Source organism: Hyla sarda, chromosome 7 (genome assembly GCF_029499605.1).
Source record: "Hyla sarda isolate aHylSar1 chromosome 7, aHylSar1.hap1, whole genome shotgun sequence".
Taxonomy (NCBI): domain Eukaryota; kingdom Metazoa; phylum Chordata; class Amphibia; order Anura; family Hylidae; genus Hyla; species Hyla sarda.
The window spans coordinates 196,827,093-196,843,852 of NC_079195.1; the positions used below are offsets into that span (position 1 = coordinate 196,827,093).

Below are 16,760 nucleotides of genomic sequence, written 5' to 3' on the forward strand. Positions count from 1 at the left end.
ACCGGAGCACCCCTTTAAATGCATGTAATTTCAAGGAATGTTACCTACCTTCAAAAGAGCCAGTGCCACTTGGAAGATGATAGTCAGACCCTAAAGAGAAAAGAACGGGTTCATGAGAAAAATAAGTATTAAAAAATATATACAAAATAAACCAACAATGCTCATCATACAATCACAATATACAGCAAGATAATTTAACCCCTTAAGGACTCAGTCCATTTTCACCTTAAAGGGGTACTCCGCCCCTAGACATCTTATCCCCTATCCAAAGGATAGGGAATAAGATGTCAGATCGCCGGGGTCCAGCTTCTGGGGACCCCCGGGATCGCCGCTGCGGCACCGCGCTGTAATTACTGCACTGAGCAAGTTTGCTCTGCACGTAATGACGGGCAATACAGGAGACGGAGCAGCGCGACGTCATGGCTGCGACCCTCATGACATCACGGCCCGCCCCCTTAATGCAAGTCTATGGCGGGGGCGTGACGACCGCCACGCCCCCCTCCCATAGACTTGTTTTGAGGGGGCGGGCCGTGACGTCACGAGGGGCGGAGCCGTGACATAACGATCCTCCGGCCCCTGTATTGCCCGTCATTACGTGCAGAGCGAACTTGCTCAATGCAGTAATGATAGCGTGGTGCCGCAGCGGTGATCCCGGGGCTCCTCAGTAGCGGGACCGCGGCGATCTGACATCTTATCCCCTATCCTTTGGATAGGGGATAAGATGTCTAGGGGCGGAGTACCCCTTTAAGGACTCAGCCCTTTTTTGCAATTCTGACCACTCTCACTTTATGCATTAATAACTCTGAGATGCTTTTACCTTTTATTCTGATTCCGAGATTGTTTTTTCAAAACATATTCTACTTTAACATACTGGTAATTTTTTTGTCGTTACTCGCATCCTTTCTTGGTGAAAAATCTCAAAATTTCATGAAATTTTTTAAAAATGTAGCATTTTTCAAAATTTTAAGCTCTCTGTTTGTAAGGAAAATGGACATTCTAAATAAATTATATATTGATTGATTCACAATTACAATATGTCTACTTTATGTTGGCATTATAAAGTTGACATGTATTTACTTTTTGAAGACATTAGAGGGCTTCAAAGTATAGCAGCAATTTTCAAAATTTTCACGAAAAATTCAAAATCATAATTTTTTAGGGACCAGTTAAGTTTGATGTAGGTGATCCTAGGAGTGAAAAATAAGATGCACTCACCCAAGCCTATGTCTTTTCGTCAAACTTTATTCTTCGGACATTAAAAGTACAGTGGGTAGATACGGCAGGAGCAGCCTCGCAGCGACAGAACTGTCTCTTGCGCGCCAAGCGCATTTCCTCGGGCTGCCGATCGGCAGCCCGAGGAAGTGCGCTTGGCGCGCAAGAGACAGTTCTGTCGCTGCGAGGCTGCTCCTGCCGTATCTACCCACTGTACTTTTAATGTCCGAAGAATAAAGTTTGACGAAAAGACATAGGCTTGGGTGAGTGCATCTTATTTTTCACTCCTAGGATCACTTGCTGTATTGATTCTTACGAGATTGCATCCCCGAATAGCCACCCAGGTGTTATTACCTAGCTTCAGTCAGTGGATTGCAGTGCCAGACTTACTTCCTTCTCCTATTTTGCGGTAAGTTTGATGTAGATTTGAGGGGCTTTTCTGTGAGAAATACCCCATAAGTTACCCCATTAAATAAACTGCACCCCTCAAAGCTTTCAAAATGACATTCAGAAAGTTTGCTAACCCTTTAAGAGTTTCACAGGAATAGCAGCAAAGTGAAGAAGAAAATTCAAAATCTTCATTTTTTACACTCGCATGTTCTTGTCGATGTTCACTTTTTGCATTTTTACAAGGGGTAAAAGGAGAGAAATCCTCCCAAAATTTGTAACCCAATTTCTCTCGAATAAGGAAATACCTCATTTGTAGATGTCAAGTGCTCTGTGGGTGCACTAGAGGGCTCAGAAGGAAGGGAGCGACAATGGGATTTTGGAGAGCGAACTTTGCTGAAATGGTTTTTGGGGGGCATGTCGCATTAAGAAGGCCCTTATGGTGCCAGAACAGCAAAAAAAAAAAAAAATACATGGCATACTATTTTGGAAACTTCAACCCTCAAGGAACGTAACATGGGGTACAGTGAGCGAGTTGCCCGCTGGGAGTTTGAGCTGCAGAGGAAAATCTGCTGCATCTCATACTTGCAGCGAGAAACTCACTGTAAAACCCCGCCCGTGTGAATGTACCCTGTACATTCACATGGGGGGGACAAAACTCCAGCTGTTGCAAGACTACAACTCCCAGAATGTCCTTTGGCTGTCGTGCATGCTGGGGGTTGTAGTTATGCAACAGCTGGAGGCACACTGTTTGCAAAACACAGAGTTTGTTACTTAACTCAGTGTTTTGCAACCAGTGTGCCTCCAGCTGTTGCAAAACTACAACTCCCAGCATGTACGGTCTATCAGTGCATGCTGAGAGTTGTAGTTTGCAACAGCTGAAGGCACCCTGGTTGCAAAACACTTAGTTAGGTAACAAACTCTGTGTTTTGCAACCAGAGTGCCTTCAGCTGTTGCAAAACTACAACTCTCAGCATGCACTTACAGCTGAAGGGCATGTTGGGACTTGTAGTTATGCAACAGCTGGAGGCACACTACTACAATTCCCAGCATGCACAGACAGCCAAAGGGCATGCTGGGAGTTGTAGTTGTGCCTTCTGCTGTTGCATTAAAACAACCCCCAGCATGCCCTTGTTTGAATGCTGGGAGCTGTTGCTAAGCAACAGCAGGCGGCCAGCCTTACCTCCTGCTGCAGCGCACTGAAGATCCGCCTGCCGGCACCGACTCCGCTCCTAGGGCCCCGATCCCGCTGCTGATGCCGGGGATCGGGAGCCACAGCCTAAGGTGAGGGCTCCCGGCACCCATTCTCGTGCCCCGGAACAGGGGCGGAGCAGGTGCATTTAGGGACACCCCCACAGCAGGCGTCCTGATTCGTAGGCCTTACCGGTTCCATCTCACTCCTGCTGCTAAAGGATGATCGGTTCCGTCTCGGACAGCACCTATCATCCTTTTTTTCCGGGTCCCTGGGGACCCCATTGACACGGAATTGCCGAAAATCGACGATCTGAATTGATCGGCAATCACCAACTTTGGTGGGTGGTGGCAGTCCCCAGGTGTTGTCACGGTATGCCTGCTGAATGATTTCACAAGGCATCCCGGTCCGATCCCTGCCCGGCGAGCATCAGGGACCAGAAATACTCAGGGTGTACAGGTACGCCCTGAGTCCTTAAGGATCGGGGATGCAGGGTGTGTGCATACGCCCTGCGTTCCCAAGAGGCACTCTGATGGAAAACATTTTATTTTTTTTTTTTAAATCAACTGGTGCCATGAAGTTAAACAGATTTGTAAAGTACTTCTATAATATAATATATTTTTCTTTCCAATACTTATTAGCATCTGTATGCTACAGAGGAAATTAATTCTTTTTGAATTTCTTTTTAAGTTTGTTTTGTCCACAGTGCTCTCTGCTGACACCTGATGCCCGTATCAGGAACTGTCCAGAGCAGGAGAAAATCCCCATAGCAAACCTATGCTGCTCTGGACAGTTCCTGACATGGACAGAGGTGTCAGCAGAGAGCACTGTGGACAAGACAAAAAAGAAATTAAAAAAGAAAAGCATTTCCTCTGTAGAGTACAGCTGCTAATAAGTACTGGAAGGATTAAGATTTTTAAATAGAAGTAATTTACAAATCTGTTTAACTTTCTGGCACCAGTTCATTTAAAAAAAAAAAAATAAACGTTTTCCACCGGAGTACCCCTTTAAGGCTAAGCTAAGTTTTCTGGCAGTTTTTGGAAAACTGCCACTGCAGTTTTTAAGCCAAAGTCAGAAGTGGATCCATAAGGGAGGAGAAGTATAAGTTATTCCTTTATATGTCCTATTCCATTTGAATACACTTCTAGCTTTAGCTCAAAAACTGCAGTGGCAGTTTTCCAAAAACTGCCAGAAAAAAAAAAAACAAGTGGAAACTTAGCCTAAGAGTATTTGTAATGTATCTTATTAGACCACTCCACTTATCGAACTCATGATTCTTTCTGCAAAATCTACTGAAATCTAAAGATAGATCAGCTCGCTGAGTGATCAGGTTACTGCCGCTCATAGAAGTTTATGGAGAGGAAGAGGGGTGAGGTTGAAGAGGGACAGAGAGGGTCACGAGGAGGCTGTATTTATAGATTACACGGTTCTGTGCATTACTGCTCCTTAATGTCCTCCATGCTGCTGCTTTTTATGGTGTACTATAGAGATATAGGGCAGGATCAGTTCTACTGTGTGTGTGGTGTGGGAGACATCATAGCAGCTAGTCTATACCCACTAGCTAGCTAGGGGACAACAGAAAATTAGCGATGGAGACTGCAGAGGGGAAAACGTGGTGAAAAAGGCCACATAAAAGCTGTAAATGGGAAGAAATAAATAGTCATACCTCCTTAGAAATTGAAAGACCTGGAAAAAAAACTTTTTTTTTTTATAACCCTTTTTTGGTTTTGGATTTCTGGAAAAACTTGAATATGAAATATGTTTTTTTTTTTTTTTTTTTTTAACCCCTTAAGGACTCAGCCCATTTTGGCCTTAAGGACTCAGACAATTTCATTTTTCCGTTTTCATTTTTTCCTCCTCGCCTTCTAAAAATCATAACTCTTTTATATTTTCATCCACAGACTAGTATGAGGGCTTGTTTTTTGCGCGACCAGTTGTCCTTTGTAATGACATCACTCATTATATCATAAAATGTATGGCGCAACCAAAAAACACTATTTTTGTGGGGAAATTAAAACGAAAAACGCAATTTTGCTAATTTTGGAAGGTTTTGTTTTCACGCCGTACAATTTCTGGTAAAAATGACATGTGTTCTTTATTCTGAGGGTCAATACGATTAAAATGATACCCATTATTATATACTTTTATATTATTGTTGCGCTTAAAAAAAATCACAAACTTTTTAACCAAATTAGTACGTTTATAATCCCTTTATTTTGATGACCTATAACTTTTTTATTTTTCCGTATAAGTTTGTATATAAAAAACTTTTAATACATTTTTTATAATTTTTTTTTTAATAAAATGTATTAAAAAAGTAGGAATTTTGGACTTTTTTAATTTTTTTTCGTTCACGCCGTTCACCGTACGGGATCATTAACATTTTATTTTAATAGTTCGGACATTTACGCACGCGGCGATACCAAATATGTCTATAAAAAATGTTTTTTACGCTTTTTGGGGGTAAAATAGGAAAAAACGGACGTTTTACTTTTTTATTGGGGGAGGGGATTTTTCACTTTTTTTTTACTTTTACTTTTACATTTTTTTACATTTTTTTTTACACTTGAATAGTCCCCATAGGGGACTATTCATAGCAATACCATGATTGCTAATACTGATCTGTTCTATGTATAGGACATAGAACAGATCAGTATTATCGGTCATCTCCTGCTCTGGTCTGCTCGATCACAGACCAGAGCAGGAGACGCCGGGAGCCGCACGGAGGAAGGAGAGGGGACCTCCGTGCGGCGTTATGAATGATCGGATCCCCGCAGCAGCGCTGCGGGCGATCCGATCGTTCATTTTAATCGCGAACTCCCGCAGATGCCGGGATCTGTATTGATCCCGGCACCTGAGGGGTTAATGGCGGACGCCCGCGAGATCGCGGGCGTCGGCCATTGCCGGCGGGTCCCTGGCTGCGATCAGCAACCGGGATCAGCCGCGCATGACACGGGCATCGCTCCGATGCCCGCGGTTATGCTTAGGACGTAAATGTACGTCCTGGTGCGTTAAGTACCACCTCACCAGGACGTACATTTACGTCCTGCGTCCTTAAGGGGTTAAATAACTAAAAATATGTTTCTAACATGCAATTACATTGACGTGATCTAAGGTGGTACAAGGTGCTCAACCCCAAGTGCAGTTGTGCACCTACGTTGGAGTGGAGGACCTGCACCTATGGATCACAATATGGTTTCTAACATGGTATTCAAATTATATAACATTTAGACCTTCATGAAAGACATATGAGAATCTTTTTAAAGGGGTACTCCGGTGAAAAACGTTTTTTTTTTTTTTTTTGTTTTTTTTTAATCAACTGGTGCCAGAAAGTTAAACAGATTTGTAAATTACTTCTATTAAAAAATCTTAATCCTTCCTGTGCTTATTAGCTGCTGAATACTACAGTGGAAATTCTTTTCCATTTGAAACACAGAGCTGTCTGCTTACATCACGAGCACAGTGCTCTCTGCTGACATCTCTGTCCATTTTAGGAACTGTTCAGAGTAAAAGGAAATCCCCATAGCAAACATATGCTGTTCTGGACAGTTCCTAAAAAGGACAGAGATGTCAGTAGAGAGCACTGTGTTTCAAAAAGAAAAGAATTTCCGCTGTAGTATTCAGCAGCTAATAAGTACAGGAAGGATTACGATTTTTTAATAGAAGTAATTTACAAATCTGTTTAACTTTCTGCCACCAGTTGATAAAAAAAAAAATAAGTTTTTCACCGGAGTACCCCTTTAAGTTCTTCAGTCTCACCTGATGCCCAACAAATCTTGGAATACAATTCAAACACATAGAAGGCAATATGAATATCTGTCTCTAGGGACACAGAGAACGGTGTTAGTTGTTTGATGTGGCTGGACTCCATCTTGTTGGCATATATAAACTGATTGTTACTGTCCTCTCAGATTGGCCTTAATTGACATTTATCAATATGATTCAAGGATAATGGGAGAGATTTATCAAAATGTGTCCAAAGGATAAGTTGCTGAGTTGCCCATAGCAACCAATCAGATTGCTTCTTTCATTTTTAACAAGGCCTCTACAAAATGAAAGAAGCGACCTGATTGGTTGCTATGGGCAACTGGACAACTTTTCCTCTGTACAGGTTTTGATAAATTTCTTCCCATCACAAATAAGGTTCTCCCCCATGACAAAATGTTCTCCTCCCCGTCACAGATAATGTTCTCCTCCCCATCACAGATAATGCTCTCCTCCCCATCACAGATCATGCTCTCCTCCCCATCACAGATAATGTTCTCCTCCCCATCACAGATAATGTTCTCCTCCCCATCACAGATAATGTTCTCCTCCCCATCACAGATAATATTCTCCTCCGCATCACAGATAATATTCTCCTCCGCATCACAGATAACGTTTTCCTCCCCAACACATATAATGTTCTCCTCCTCGTCACAGATAATGTTCTCCTCCCCATCACAGACAATGATCTCCTCCCCATCACAGATAATGCTCTCCTCCCCATCACAGATAATGTTCTCTCCCCCATCACAGATAACGTTTTCCTCCCCAACACATATAATGTTCTCCTCCTCGTCACAGATAATGCTTTCCTCCCTATCACAGATAACGTTCTCCTCCCCATCACATATAATGTTCTCCTCCTCGTCACAGATAATGTTCTCCTCCCCATCGCAGATAATGATCTCCTCCCCATCACAGATAATGCTCTCCTCCCCATCACAGATAATGATCTCCTCCCCATCACAGATACTGTTCTCCTCCCCATCACAGAAAATGTTCTCCTCCCCATCAGAGATAATGATCTTCACCCCATCAAAGATAATGCTCCCCTCCTCATTACAGATAATGTTCTCCTCCCCATCAGAGATAATGTTTTTCTCTCCATTACAGATGTTTTCCTCCCCATCACAGATAATGCTCTCCTCCCCATCACAGATAATGCTCTCCTCCCCATCACATATAATGCTCTCCTCCCCGTCAGAGATAATATCCTTCTCCCCATCACAGATAATGGCCCTCATTTACTAAGAAAATCGGGTTGTAAGTCTATCTTGCTTTCTTACCCGACTGCTTTTTCCCCCTGGTATTTATTATTATGTCGCATCCTGTTTGTCGCACGTGGGTTTTGTTGGTTTTGGTTTCCAACTCCTCTGAGCTGTCGGGAAAAAATCCACAACAATTCAACAAATTCGGGTTGGAAACCTTTATAAATACGTGGGAAAGCTCAGAAATGTCGGGTAACGCCCCTTTTTCGGGTTTGGGAGAATCCACATCGGGTCCGTTGGGAAAAAATGTTGCATCGTGTCGCAGACTGGCGCACGATGTCTGCAACATGTCGCAGACAAAGATGCGACAAAAAAACCCGACAAAAGAGGTCGGGTTTAGAATAGTAAAGGAGGGCCAATGTTTTCCCCCATCAAAGATAATGGCTGACTATTAAATATTTTTTTATTTTCCTCTTCATTGTGTATGCAACAATCCAGTTCCCACCACTAGAGCCTATAGAAGACTGCATACTGGAAATTAGGAAACATTACAAAAAAAGCCATCCTGTTAAACATCTTTCACCTACGTGATACTGATGCCTATTCTATTTCTGGGCTAGTCATCTGGCCTAAAATCTTAGCCTATTCTTACGTTTTAAGAAATTGACGGGCCATAAACATACTGATATGGATACATTTGTAAGCATCCAACCCATTGGGGTCCCCACATCTACACTTGGACCTGCGTATCTACTATGATGTTATTAACTAGATTACTGTAATAAAATGCTTGGGGTGGGCACCCACAGATGCAGCCTTTGACTTGGGGGTAGGGGGAGATTATGTGTATGGATAGCTTTACTAACCACTCTAAAGTGGTCCTCTTACCAGACTATGTATGTAGTTACCAAATGAAGATTTTCTGGTTGGTTCTCTGATCTGGATGCTTTCACATATTTAAAAAAAGCCACTTTTATGTACCCCCATCTGATGCACTTGAAATCCGGCTTCTTACATAAAAGGCAAGATACTGATTTTGGCCGCTTTTGCATGTGCATCAGCAGTGGTAAACAGAGCTGGCCTGTCCACACAATGATCAACACCAATGGACCGATAAAGCTTCTGACACAGATGTGAACTTAGCCTTAGTAATGCAGCCACTGCCCAATATTAAGCGGTCAGTTGATCATACGAAAGCCTGGCTTACACAATATTGAGGTTAAAAAAAAAAAACACTGCCAAGGGGGAAAAAAGTCACAAAAAAAATGAAGTTTTCTCTCCGCAGATGCAGTTTTTGTTAGTATAGAAGTTTTTTCTTTGGCTTATAATCCCCCTGCGTTTATCCCCCTGAAGTCAGACACCATTACCTCGCCTTAACCCCACAAGCGAACCTGCGATCTCCGTCTCCCTGCTTGTTGCAGGTCTAACATCCCGGTCCTGTGAATCTACAGAACCGTGGATTCCAATATGAGGGTCATCTGAAACATGATATAGTGACCATTAGAGAATGTGCATTTTCCCCCCCACAGGACCATCCTATTATGCAATTGGTGTCCATATCTGCCTATATGTGATATATATGATCTCTAGGGCATTCTCATTTGCAGGTCCTATTGGTCACACCTCTTACTTACTTTCTTAAGTGCGGCAATAGCTTAAGTTGCATTCTTTTGTACCTCCCTGATGATGCCACCAAAATTGGTGGTAGAAACACGTTGGTGGTACCCTTTGTGCATTTGCAACGCTTTTATCATCTTTTGATTGGCACGACTAGGTTGGCTGGGACCTGCAAAGCCTGGTCTGTGCTTTACGGATTATGTTTTGTAAGACCGCAATTTACCATTTGAATCACTTTATCACGGATGTTCCATTTAATATTTTAATTATACCCAGTAAAGGTTATGTTTTAGGCACATCCTAGTCTCCTTTTTTGTTGGCTTGAGAATCTAAACCAGAAACTTATGAAAAGCCGTGACATGTAAAGACTTTCAAAAACAACCACTAGAGTGCGCCAATGAAGCATGTTAAAGATCAGCGTAGTTTGTGCTGTCTCAGAAGGAAGAAGGACAAGGTGTGTCGTTCCTATAGTTAGTTTCTAAGAAATTCCTTTACAGGGCAGAGAATATCCTAGAGTTATACAAAGGAAATAGTTCACTATTGAACATGACTATGGATCTGCAGAAATAAATGCTATCTATGGAAGCAACTAAGGTGGCTTGGCCAAAAAAGAAGATAATTTACCTGCACCGGCCATTTCATTTTCCTTGAACACAATGCTATATAGGTAAGGAAACCCCCCAAAAATCTTTCTAGACTTAAAGGTAATCGGTCACCAGTGTCACCTGCACTAACCTGTCGTTGCCGAACGGTAGTGCAGGTGACACTGGTGACAACAGTACTTACCTTCTCCCTTTCTGTGGCGGGGATCTCCTGTAATCTCTTCCATTAGTTTCGCTCCGGGAACCTGGCTTGGGGCACGGGCGGAGCTTACTGACATCACCGCTGCTGTTCTCTCACAGCGAGACCCAGCAGAAAACAGCAGCGGCTTGGGGCATATCTCACAGCAAGACCCAGCAGAGAGCAGCAGCGGCTTGGTGCATGGGCGGAGCTTAGTGACATCACCGCTGCTTCTTCCTGTTGGGTCCCGCTGTCAGAGAACAGCAACGGTGATGTCAGTAAGCTCTGCCCGTGCCCAAAGCCGGGTGCATGGAGCGAAGCTAATGGACGAGATTACAGGAGATCCCTGCCACGGAACGGGGCAAGGTAAGTACTGTTGTCACCAGTGTCACCTGCACTACCTGCCGATACCAACAGGTTAGTGCAGGTGACACTGGTGACAGATTTCCTTTAAAAAGGGGTACTCTGGAGGGAAAAAAAATGTTCAAAGCTGTGCTTTCTAGTACAAACCAGCTGCTGTATGCTCCAGAGGAAGTTGTGTAGTTCTTTTCGGTCTGGCCACAGTGCTCTCTGCTGACACCTCTGTCCATGTCAGGAACTGTCCAGAGCAGGAGAGATTTGCAATGGGGATTTGCTCCTTCTCTGAACAGTTCCTGACATGGACAGAGGCGTCAGCAGAGAGCACTGTGGTCAGATTGGAAAAACTTCACAACTTTTTCTGTATACAGGAGCTGATATGTACGAGAAAGCAAACAGTTTTTAGTAAAAGCCATTTACAAATCTGTACAACTTTCTGGCATTTTTTCTCCAGAGTACCCCTTTAAATGGGCACTGTCAGTAAATATGATTTTTAATATTTGATTCCTTATGCCAAATAAATAACTTTTGTAAATGGCTTCCATAAAAAAAAAAAAAAGTTTTATGTTAGTTTTTCTAAGGGTGGTGTTAGCAGTAGTTAGGGAATATAGCCTGAGTTAGTTTAGAAAAGTTTATTTACTGACAGGCTATGTCCACTTTCGAAAGCAAGATTTTTTTTTCTTTCAACCCAAACAACCTAAAATAAAAAGTAAAACAACTTTGTAATATTTCTTTTTATGAAAAAATGTACTACAGTTTTGAGTTTACAGCTCCAATGGAGAAATATGTGCCTCCATGGCTACAGACTACAAACTCTGTGTATTTTCATCTTACAGGTAGGTATCCTCACTTCTTCCAGTGCAGAGTATGGCTGCAGAGCCAGACGACATAGGGGTAGTCTGTTACCATGGAGACCACTTATTCATATGAAGTGTACACAAAAAATGGGAAGATTTTTTCTTATTAAGAAAATGTATAAAGTTGCCAATTTTTTCATATTAGATGCACTGGAGCAGTGGACATAACTTCAAAATTAGTCCAATAATGGTGTAAAGTTAGTCTTAAGGTGCCCATAAAACTTAGAGCAAAGTAGGCTAAACCTGCTGCTCCCAGTAAGTTTGATTGACTGTCTAAGGTATGTGGCAGCCTCCCATCTCTTCACTAACAGATCATGATGGTGAAGAGAAGGTTAGGCTTGCTACATTTTCCATGCCAGCCTCTAGTGTCCTAGGAAGGATAAGCCTTCTCCAGAGCTGTCTGACTGCAGCTTACACAGCCCTATAGGGAACGCATGAATGTTTGGCTGTGCCGTACATTGATATATATGGGGTGGTCGGCAGAGATAACGTTTGCTGTAGTTACCGGAAATGTATGGCTAGGTTTAGTTACACATGTTTAAACCCAATATTGTGACAAAGTAGCATATACAAGAGTCCATACAGTAGCAGGTAAAATATCATTAAAAGGTATCATACCTCACAAAGAAGAAGGTCCATGATGTGAAAGACCATGCAGAGGGGAAACTTGGCTGTAAACAAGCTTAAAAACCATTGAGAGGCATACATGTGGGCTTCCAAATTCAGTGACGTAAAATGGGAGTAAAGGTCAGGCAGCTGATCCTAGCAATTGGAAAAGAGAAAAAACATTTTAGTACATGCAAACTATTACATGACAGTCAAGCACAGTATGACTCTATGGTACAAAAAACACTTTGTGTAGGTGGGATGAGATAAAAAAGAGCAATGATATTGTCTACAATCACCCCAGAGGCTAAAGGCTCAAGAACCTTGGCAGAGGCGGCTCTTTGATAAGCCAGGCTAGGCAGCCACCTATAACCTCACGCTGGCAGCTGCCTCGCCTTGGGGGGTTGGGGGGGGGTGCTAGGCCAGGAAGCAACGTCCTCCCGGTATCTTTCAGGGCTGCGACCACTGCCCGCCATTTTAGGCACAGTACTGTTGGTAGCAGACGAGCTGCTAGAACCCATCCTTGTCGTCGACATTTAAGTCTCTGTCACCTCTGTACAGGGTATGGAGGTGCAAACACCAGCAATTAGGGCATTAAGGGATTGGAATGAAAGGAGATTTCACCGGTCCAGGCAGTTAGCACAGGACCTGACTGTAATGACAGCTGAGCCCCTGAAATCCCAGCACAGGAGACGCGTGCCATGGCACCCTAAATGATTGCTGTATAAACAATTAGGGACAGTTACTATAAGGTTAAAATAAGGTAAAAGAGTTATATAAGTGATGAGAATTTTACCAGGAAACATTCTGAGCAAATTTATCAATACAGTAAGTTACAATAGATAAGACCCTGTCACAGGACCAGGTAAAGCCCAATTCACATCTACATTAAAGGCTCCATTAGGCATCTCCATCAAAGATTCCATAAAAAATGACATACAAACATGTTGTGTTTTATTTAGTCAAAACTGGTTTTCTTCCAATATTGAACTACTGCAACAATGCAGTTGGTAGGTTCCATTTAAATCAACATTAGGGCTCCCATTCTTAAAGAAGCACTCCGTTTTTTTTTGGTGCTGCATTTTCTCCTGTAAGCAGAGACACAGGGCTACCCGTAGTAGTCCAGTGTGCACAGTAAGTTTTGGAGGTGGGCCTGTGCGTCACAGTCACGATATGTGTGACCCTACCCTCAGGGTATATTCACATGTACAGTATCCTGTGCAAATTTGATGTGCAGGATTTGAAGCTGCAGATTTGAAGCAGTGTTGAGGCTTTTTTTTTTTTATCATTGGATCTCTTTTATTGAACTTTATAAAATATAAACACGGAAATATAACAACATCACCCACCCCTCCCCACCTACAAACATAACAGTCCAACAGCCACGAAAAGTCCAAGTCCGTATTTGCCGACCTTCAAAATGAACAGAAGCCTGGTGGATGAAATTGGGAGCCAAGATATGACATAATAAAGGGTAAAAAGTTACAGACAGTTTGGCACATAACTACATATCAAAAAGGTTTCAGGGCAGAGGTAACCAATGAGTGAAACATTTATGTACCAAGAGACCCGTCCTTCCCCACCCACAAACACCAGATACAGGTAAGGGGGGTAAGATAACCCCTATGAACTGTCCAAGCACAATCTGTAAGCACACACCCAGGGGCCACATGCCATCTGAAACTTGTGCATAGCCTTTCGCTTCTCATAAATACCCCTCTCCAATAGAACAATGTGTTAGACCCGAACGGTCAGATCAGATCAGTTTTTTGTCCTGATATAAAATACGCGAAACCCCCAATTCAACCCCAGAGGGCTCCGTCCCACATCCTATAAGACCTTACATGCATGGATTGGGTTCCATTGGTAGGATAATTCCATATACTGTGCGAATAAGCAATAACACATTCCTCCAGTAAGAAACTAAACGAGTGCAATCCCCCATCATGTAAAATAGCAGGCCCATGACTGGAAAAACTGCGGGAAGGTGGAACCAGGTCTATGTAGGAGCGCTGGAATTTTATACACTCTGTTAAAAGTGACTGGCCTCAGAATGAGGTATGTGACAAAACAGGAGCTCATTTCTTCAGAAGTCCCAGATCACCCTACCATTTACTGCGGACCAGCAGATTTGGTAACAATGGACTCCACAGATAATTCTGGAGATCCCCAAATGATATGAATATACTATTTATGCACTGCTGCTCCTATGTACATATCACTTTCCTCTTGCAGAACCCAGCATCATGAAAAGAGGAAAACCGGCAGGCAGACCAGGGTTGTGCCAAAGCCCTGTGTGTGCAGTGAGGTTCTGAGGTGGGCCGAGGGCTCAGACGTTACTGTAAGGCGCGGCCCACCTCCAAATCTTATGGTAAACACAGTGCTGTGGCAGGGAAAGCCCTGTGTGTCTGCTCAAAGAGCATATGCACCGAATTATCCGCTGCCCAGCAGATTTTTCTCAGCATCAAATATGCTGGACATGCTTTGTGTGACACAACCGTAAAGGTTTCTGTGACTGCCCTGACGGGTGCTCCCTCATGTATACTTTTGGCTTATAACATTGCGCTGCTGATGACAGAAGGGGAGCTTTATCAAACCTTGTACAGAGGAAGACTGGGGTAGTTGCCAATAGCAACCAGAGTCCAGCTTCCTGAAAGAGCCTTAATCGTAGGGTCACACACAATGCATCTGCAGCATAGCAGTCACAGAGTGGCCTCTCGTTGTGTGTGAGCCTACCCTAAAGGGGTTTTTGCATTTCATAAAGTGATGGCATACTGCTTGGCTGTACTCCGCTCTCTTCAACAGCTCCATAAACAGAGAATGGAGTGGTGGCACGTCCATGATACATTCCTGGTTTCATGGGCACTTGTGGGGAGCAATGTGACCCCATTCACACATTCTCATTGGCATTAAGATAAACACAGAGGGGCGCAGGTTGTTGTACAGATATCAGGGCATCCTGACTGTGATCACCTCATGGCCAGGCAAAAGCAACAGTAAAGGTTCTTATTAATTGACAGCAAGCACAGATCTTGAACTGTGAAAAAATCCTAACATATGTTGGGAACGTATATCACTTTTCATTTTACACAGAATAACCTTTATTTTCTGAAGCCACAGAATCTGTATTGTACGGATCATAGGCTGCTGAGGGCACAAGAGGACATTAAATATACAGGGATTACTAAAACCTGTGTAGAGTAAGAGTGGCGCAGTTGCTGATAGCAACCAATCAGATTGCTTCTTTCATTTTTGAATAGGCTTCTGAAATATATAAATGGTTGCTATGGTCACCTGCACCGCTCTTCTTCTACACAGATTTTGTTCAATCCCCCCAGTTGTCCGTCTGGTTGGGAAAAATAAATATAACACATCACACTAGTAAAGCTGACTGATGAAGTTTACTTTAACCCCTTAAAGGACATCTGCAGCGTGATTAACACTTATCCCCTATCCACAGGATAGGGGATAAGTGTATGATTGCGGGGGGTGCGACCGCTGGGACCCCCTGTGATCTCCTGTACGGGGCCGCGGCTGTCCCATGCAGGGGGCGTGCCGGCCGCAGCATGATGTTGCAGCCGGCACGCCTCCTCCATACATCTCTATGGGAGAGGCGGGGAGGCAGCGTTAGTGCCTCCCCGTCTCCCCCATAGAACTGTATGGGGACGGGGAGGAGACGGGGCGTCACCGTCGACCTCTAGGTCGACGCTACGCGCCTTAGCGCTCACCATGAGCCCTAATGGCGGCGCCCCGTTAGGGAGATTGAGGGGGGTCCCAGCGGTCAGACCCCCCGCAATCAAACACTTATCCCCTATCCTGTGGATAGGGGATGTGTCATACCGCTGCAGTTTTCCTTTAAGGACCACAGGTTTTTCCCATTTTTGTACTTTCGTTTTTTCCTCATCACCTTCTAAAAATCATAACGCTTTCTATTTTGCACCTACAAACTCATATGAGGGCTTATTTATTGCGCCACCAATTGTACTTTGTCATTTCATCAATCATTTCACCACAAAATTCATGGCGAACCCAGAAAAAAAATATTAAAAATCACACCATATATTTATTCTGTAGGTCCATATGGTTACAATGATACCCAATTTATATAGGTTTTTCTTTATTTCACTACTTATTATAAAATGATAACTACATGCACTAAAATTAGTATGTTTAAAATTGTACTATTTTGACCCCTATAACTTTTTTATTTTTCCGTATACGGGGTGGTATGAGGGTTCATTTTATGTGCTATGATCTTAAGTTTTCATCAGTACCATTTTTGTTTTGATGGGACTTTTTGATCAGTTTTTATACATTTTTTTAGAGTATACAAAGTGACCAAAAATACACAGTTTTGGACTTTGATATTTTTTTACGTATATGCCATTGACTGTGCGGTTTAATTAACATTATATTTTTATAGTTCAGGCATTTACGCATGCGGCAATACCACATATGTTTATTTTTATTATCTTTTTATATGGAATTTGGGGAAAAGGGGGTGATTTGAACTTTTAATAAGGAAGGGGTTAATGAGTGATTTTTTTTTTTTTTAAACGTTTATTAAACTTTTTTTTTCCACTTCATTAGTCCCTTCATTAGATTCCTCATACAGATCAATGTGATTCATAGAACCACATTGATCTGTGTGATCTGTACTCCATTGATAAAGTCTGGTCCTGCCAGGCTTTATCAATGGGAGAACTAGGACAGTAGCAGCAGCCCTCCAGCTACCTCCGAAGTGGATCGCGCCCCCCCCCCCCCCCCTGCGATGGTGCT

At 43.0% G+C, this 16,760-nt stretch overlaps 1 protein-coding gene across 3 annotated transcripts in view; it reads right to left on the reverse strand.

Moving 5' to 3' along the window:
• Window positions 1–16,760, reverse strand: part of RABGAP1L (RAB GTPase activating protein 1 like) — a 430,423-nt gene that overhangs the window by 105,999 nt on the left and 307,664 nt on the right. For all 3 annotated transcript variants that reach the window (XM_056532031.1, XM_056532030.1, XM_056532027.1), the window contains 2 exons: window positions 11,994–12,137; window positions 49–90 (listed from right to left, as the gene is read on the reverse strand). In XM_056532031.1, the coding sequence (XP_056388006.1) occupies window positions 49–90; window positions 11,994–12,137 (186 nt within the window). The remainder of the gene's footprint in view (window positions 1–48; window positions 91–11,993; window positions 12,138–16,760) is intronic.